We start from the raw sequence: 6,784 nt of genomic DNA, 5'->3' as shown, positions 1-6,784 counted from the left end.
TAATTTACAGCTTGAAGTAAATTCATGGCCAGTAGGCCAGTGTGACAGGGTGCAGCCTGACTTTGTGTGTTTTGTGTTGTTTAGAGTGGTTGTGAGTGAGTCTGCAGGGTGGATCTGTGAGTAAATTAGTTTGTGTGAGGAATACGTGGAATGTGCCTGCACTAATGAGGTGTTAATTAATCAATTATTCTAGGCACCTGTATAAAAGGAGAGTGGTTGGTGGTTGGTGGTTTTGGCAGTTGTTTATTAGTTATTGTTTTGTGTGTCTTTTTATTTGGCCATTGTGCCCTTTTGTTTTGTGTGTTGATTATTATTTAATTAAAAGGATTTTATTTGCTGCACTTTCCAACTCTGAGTCTCCTCACTTTGGCTACCCTGCCACAGCTAGTTATCTAATTGACCACCTGGGTGACTCTTGGACTACATGCAGTTACATAATTAGGAGGAGCAATTGCTTGTGCTAAAATACAATGCCATGTAATGGACAATTGATCCTTTTCTGTGAACAAAGAAAAAAAGTGTGGCCAGAATCATGTCTTTGTGATGCTATTAAATCTGTTCATGAATGACTTTTTCAACAGCACACAAGTATTAACTATCATCACTGAGCTAAATAAGGACAGCATTGTCTGTATAATTTAAGGACTGTTTGTGTTATTGTTCACAGCTAGCCTAAAAGATATTTTCACTGTTTTTTAAGCCTTAAAAACCCAGAAACATAGCCCACGATGTTCAAATTGAAACAGGTGTGCCTTACCCAGTGGAAGGTTTCTGTGATTGGGGCACTGTAGCGGGTCTGTTGCTTATGTTGCATACATGTGTGGACTCGAGCTACATTGATCTGCCATGGCGCTCAGGAGGGCTTCTATGGACCTGTGGATCAATGCACTTTAACATTTTGTAACTCAAAGTATTGTTTTGTTTTTATATACAGCTTCAGAAGGAGGGTTGCATTGTGTTCAGTTTGAGTGTGAGAAGGTCAGAGAAGGGATAAAGGCTACTTTACATTTCAGAAAAAGAGACTGAGTACTGGATGTGTGGCCCATTAATGTTTGGCCCACTGTGAAGTATATTGGGGATTTGTTATAGTAAAAATTAACAGTTTTACAAAGGTGCAAACGTTTTACGCTGGCTTCATTAAGTCATTTGCACTTTATTGAGAAACATAGCACATTTACATTACTGTTTTTGCAAATACTGAACATAAACTGTGATATTGGTTTCATACATTGCTGTCATACATAAATTTGTTAATAAATGAGTTTAGAAATCTGATATTTTAATAAGAATTGACAAAGATCAAACATCAGCAGTGTTGTTTTTTTCTTCAAAACTATGAGGCATATACTGTAAAAGTTCAAACTAATTTCTTCTCTAAGAAAAAAGAAAAGAAAAAAGAGAAAACAGAAACTGTAAAAGGTTCAACTGCTAAAAGATTATATTATTGTGTCTTCAGTTTGTGTTTCCACTGTAGTATCAGAGCCAAAAAAGAACCCTGTTTATGGTGAAATTGATGAAGGCACAGGTTTTTTTTTATATTTCGTTTTGTTTTTTAGTGGTTTAGGGGTTTTTGAGAGGTTGAAACAAATTTGAACATCAATGTCTTTATGAAGTAAGCACTCTTTGTTGGCTCACACTGTCTAAGCCAATCTTCAGATGAGGTATTGCAGTACTGACCACCAGTGACACTACACAGGTTATACACGTTCAAGCAATTGTGCAGCTCTTTCATTTCAGATTAAGGAGTGATTCAGTCTGCAGTCTGCGCTGTGCAGAGCCATTGTCTGTCTGTGGGTGGGAGGTGGCAATAGGTACACTTGCTTCACTTGTACTCACATGAAGGAGCTCCAGCACAGTATTTGCACATTCAATTTCTTGTTCAGGGTGACTCAAGCATACCAGAAACCAGGTTCTTTTTTTCTGGGTCTTATACACATTGGTGTATAAGACCATTCCTTTAATGTATTACCTTGTTATACTTGCTACCTTAATGTTTTCTGGGTCTACTGTCTTTCTCTTAACCATTTTCAAAATGTGTTCCCTTATCTCTTTTGTCCTGACACCATAAATAATTGGATTGAAACAACATGGAAAAAGGAGGTACAATAGACTTATTAGAATATGAATGTCGGGGGCCATGGAGTTCCTGATTCTATATGCAAGATAGGAACACATAGCTAATAGATATGTCACAAAAATGACAATCAAATGAGTGCCGCAGGTATGGACTGCTTTTTGACGAGCTTTTCCTGATGCAGATTTAAGCACTGCAAAGAAAATGTTAATATATGAATAGCAGATGCACAAAAGGTCGACACCTGGTATACAGAAAATGGTCACTAGTCCCATTATGCTGTTCTTCGTTGTTTCCCCACAAGCCAAACCAACTAGTACCATGTGTTCACAATAGAAATGTTCAATAACATTTGAAAAACAGAATGAAAGAGTACTAGCAAGGATGACAATGAGAGAAATTAGTAATACACTTCTTATCAGGAATGCAATAGATAGCTTATAGAAAGTAGAACTATTCATGTAATCATTATAGCGCAATGGGTTACATATGGCAACATAACGATCCAAAGCCATCATCAGAAGTATGGTTGATTCAAAGCAGCTTATCAAATGGATAAAAAACATTTGGGCAAGACAACCGCCCAGAGAAATGCCATTTAGGTTCAATAGAAGGTTAAGTAACATATTCGGGACAAATGTCATTGGTGCACTTAGATCCACAATTGCTATGGCAAAGATTAAAAAGTACATAGGGGAATGTAAACTTATTTGTGTTTTGATTACAAAAATGATTACAGAGTTTCCAACTATAGCCACTAGAAACATGAGAAAGAAAGGGATGAAAAGATAAGGCTTGTATTCAGAAAATCCTGGAAATCCAGTAAAAATGAAGTCAGTATAAGAATGGTTTCCTCCTGGTTTTTCTTGCATTGTGATTCCAGTGCTGTTGGCTTTAAACATGCCTGATACCTGTAAAACAAAATAACATTATAACTTCATATCTATCTATCTATCTATCTATATGTTGCCTGTATATGTGCAAAATTAAAGATCCTTTTTTCTTTTTTACAAAGCCAAACATTTAATAATGTAAGGTAGAAGGGCTGATATTTCTTTTCAAACACATCCCAATTCTGCCACCACTGTGAATGGATTTCCAGCACAGGGTTAGCCAGGTTATTTAGGAGAACTGATTCTGGAACCCTGCCAGTCGAATGTAATTTAAAGGTATAGGGACATATTTCAAGCATTTCTTTAAATAAGTCCTACTTTTTTTTTTAGATAAAGGAAAAACTCCTGCACATTTTTCATATTAATTAAACAATTAAAAGTCTTTATTTGTTTCTTATTTTGCAACATTAATTTTTCACTATAATTATACTTACCATGATTTAATGTGGTTTGCCATCCATTTTACCTCCCATTACCATCCTCTCTGTAATTCACTACACTTGCTTGACCTACTACACTTGTAATTGTACCATGGTACGCTGCCCCATGGCTATAATAGTTAGTATCATGTGTGCAAACCAGTATCTGTTTTCATTTTTTATATTTAAATTGTATTTTACTATATGTTTTTTATTTATTGCCCGCATTACATAAACAGCTTACACGTTCCAATCAATGTATATTATTGTATGTGCATTTTTGTTTCAGCAACTAACACAAATAATATCAATAATAATACTCACGCTATGTAAAAAGGAATCTCTTCTTCACTTTCCAGTTTGACTACACTGTTAGCCGACTCTTGACAATAACTGCCTTTAAATCCCTTTCCTATTCCCCAGAGGTGTGGCTCTCTGTTGATTCATTCTGCTGCTTAATTGGAGTTCAGATGCCCATTGCTTATTATAACCCTTAACTACATGTTATGAGAGCACAATGTTTAAAATACTCTACCTTTTTTCTTTTTACCTGTTCCAATAAGTAACACTCTAAACCTTACGCTGTTGAGGCAATGGACACTTTCCACACGCTGAGCAAAAGCAGTCAAGTCATACTATATGTTACACTGTGGGAGCACAAGGGTCAATGCAATGCTTCTTGTGGGCCCTTCGTCTTGTACAGTTGTCACTCCAGTGTAATGAGTCTCACCTCCTGTTGAAGTGAATTCAACATTTGCAATATATCATGTATAAAAACAAATTCCAATCCTGTATGGGTCTGTAACAGCTCACTGTCAAATATCCATGATTCAATTAATTTAGAAAGATTTTGGGAGTTCTGTTATTTATGTTTTTTTTTTTTTTTTTTTTTTTTTAAATAAACATTTGCTATTGTAACAAGTCAGAGTGTGCACTAACCCACACCTATGTTTGTTGTGGGTCCCTTTCCTAACACCACCAATGCAGCACTTGCAGCAGTAATAATTCTAGTCTAAACTCATTCTGGTCTCCTATAGTTAAACCTTGGCTGACAGCACATCTCAGGTGGAGCGTCTGGCTGTCAAGCCAATCCTTCTACTAGGGACAGTCCAGATGGGACATTAACGACCACTGTCAGACCTGCGACACCTGCACTGCCCGGAAAGGACCCCTGGGCCGGTTGTACACCCCACTCCAGTAGTACCAGGTCGGCGGACCTATAGAGAGGTTCACCGTGTATGTCTTCAGCAGGCTGCTGGGGTCATGCAGAATCGAACTATGACCTCCGGACTCAGGGGCTCCAGTTTAATGCGGCAGAGTTGGTCTGGGTCTACAGCCACTGTCTCATGCCTTGCCAGGTCCTGGAGTGGATTGGGGAGGTCACATATCAGGTGCAGATGCCACAGAGAGAGGGAAAAGTAGCCCTGCACCGGGACCGTCTGGTTCCCTACCTGGCAGGGGATCCGATGCAGAATGACACGGAGGCCATTGCCGATTCCCTCCTGCACCATTCTGGTTTGCCTGTTCTTGATAGCCCTCTGCACCACTGGGCTCTGGCCGTCTGTCGCCTGTGGCTGACAGGGTCCCACACAAGGGGGAAGACCAGGCCTGCAACTACGCCATTGACCACTGGGTCATTTTCGAGACTTTGTCCTTCCCTCGGGGATGAAGGATTAAGGGATGGCATCCTGCTGGACTCTATGCTTGTCATGTCTTGTTTCGTGTTGCATCTATTGTACGGGAACAGGACAATCCATTAGCATAAGGGTAGTTAATGTGTGTGTGCATGCGTATGATGTGTGTGCCCGGTGGAGGGCTATCAGCTTGCATGCAAATCCTAGCCTACTGACTTGCAATTTGAGCTGTGTTATTAAACCAAGATACAGTAGCTTTGAACTGTGCCTGGCCGAGCTCTGTTCCATTGTGGATTGCTTCAGAGCCAGCAAGCCCCTGATACAAAAGGCAGCTTATATAGTCTAACAGATGATTTAGTGGTGAAACGAACAATCTTGGCCTTTTAACAGCAATTCATTTTACATAAAATACAGGTAATACAAAAATTAGGGCTTTTACCTATGTGCATATACATTTGTTAAATCATAAAAAAAATACAAATTGAACACCAACCCTAATCCTAACTCTCACCTGAACTGTAATGCACAATGAATCCATATCATAACCCTAATCTTAACACAGCTTTGGACTGTGCTTGGTTGACTTCTGTTCTGACCAATTATCAGTGGAGGTTTTTCATCAATCAGAATTCATTCTACTTTGATTCCTTGTTTTTTTAATGGGAAACATTTTCATTATGTTCATTGTTTTATTATATACATAGCAAATATGGTACTCAGTATTTGATTAATCATTCTAATTAAAATGAAAGAGAGTCTACAATCTCCAATTCACCTTTTCATTTCCCTTCTAGCTTCAGTTGACATTGGCTTTGTCACCGCATTTTTACCAAACATGATCCTAAACTTCATACTTGCTTTGAAATCAATATTATTTGTCTTACTTAAGTATTTTGTATTCATGAATTTGTCACAATGGAAACCACCATCGTGTTGGCCATGGCAATAGATCAGTGTGCAACGATATGTAATATTTTGTATTATTCAGAAATAATAAACAAATTAAAAAAACGAGTGCCCATAATATTATTATTATTTGGTGTTCTGAGAGAAACTTTAGCAGTTATGATAATAAACTTTCTTGCTAATAGATTGGTTCTCCAAAACGGTAATGTAATGAAACACTGTTATTGTGACCACTTGGCTGTGGTAAAATTGGCTTGGGCAGACACTTAACAGTATAGGGGGGTGTGACAGGATGACAGAGGGCTGAGGCTCAGAGACAATGTAAAGTCAAAAATAAAGGTCTTTATTTAAACAAAATAATCAAATAAACAGGCACAAGGGCCAACAAAAAGAAGAAAATAATAATTTAACTTACAAAAGTAAATGGTCAGGTTCCCAGGTTCTTCAACACCAAACAATAAAACAAACAGGCCTCCTTTCTTCACAAACACAAAACTCCCCAAAACCAAGCACTCCAAACAAAAAAAACACCTCCAGCCAGGCCCTCTCCCCTGGCTTTTATCCCCTGTGGCTGGAGCCCAATTAATCAATAATCATTCAATTAGAGCTCCAACCACAGTCTCACATGTTTTCCTGGCAGGGAGAAATTTAACCCCCTCCCTGCCAGTTCCAAACACATTCATATAGACGGGACAGTTCCCCGTCACAGGGGGTTGTAGTTTTTTCCACAGTGGAATCTGATCCAGTAGGAGCATAACTCTTTCCTATATTAGAATTATAAGGGCTGTGTTAGATATTGCTTCTGGTGTTGCCAGCCTAAAGGCATTTCATACATACACCACACTTGTCATTGTCATG

The 6,784-nt window shown here is 38.4% G+C and overlaps 1 protein-coding gene across 1 annotated transcript; it reads right to left on the bottom strand.

Moving 5' to 3' along the window:
* Window positions 1-1,965: 1,965 nt before the first annotated feature.
* On the bottom strand, window positions 1,966-2,946 carry LOC121310851 (olfactory receptor 52K1-like). The gene has a single exon (XM_041243784.1). It carries the CDS (start codon window positions 2,944-2,946, stop codon window positions 1,966-1,968), a length of 981 nt encoding a protein of 326 aa, XP_041099718.1.
* Window positions 2,947-6,784: the final 3,838 nt, after the last annotated feature.

Source organism: Polyodon spathula, unplaced genomic scaffold (genome assembly GCF_017654505.1).
Source record: "Polyodon spathula isolate WHYD16114869_AA unplaced genomic scaffold, ASM1765450v1 scaffolds_2678, whole genome shotgun sequence".
Taxonomy (NCBI): domain Eukaryota; kingdom Metazoa; phylum Chordata; class Actinopteri; order Acipenseriformes; family Polyodontidae; genus Polyodon; species Polyodon spathula.
The sequence above is the reverse complement of the archived record's forward strand: the minus strand, read 5'-3'. Positions and strand labels throughout refer to the sequence as shown.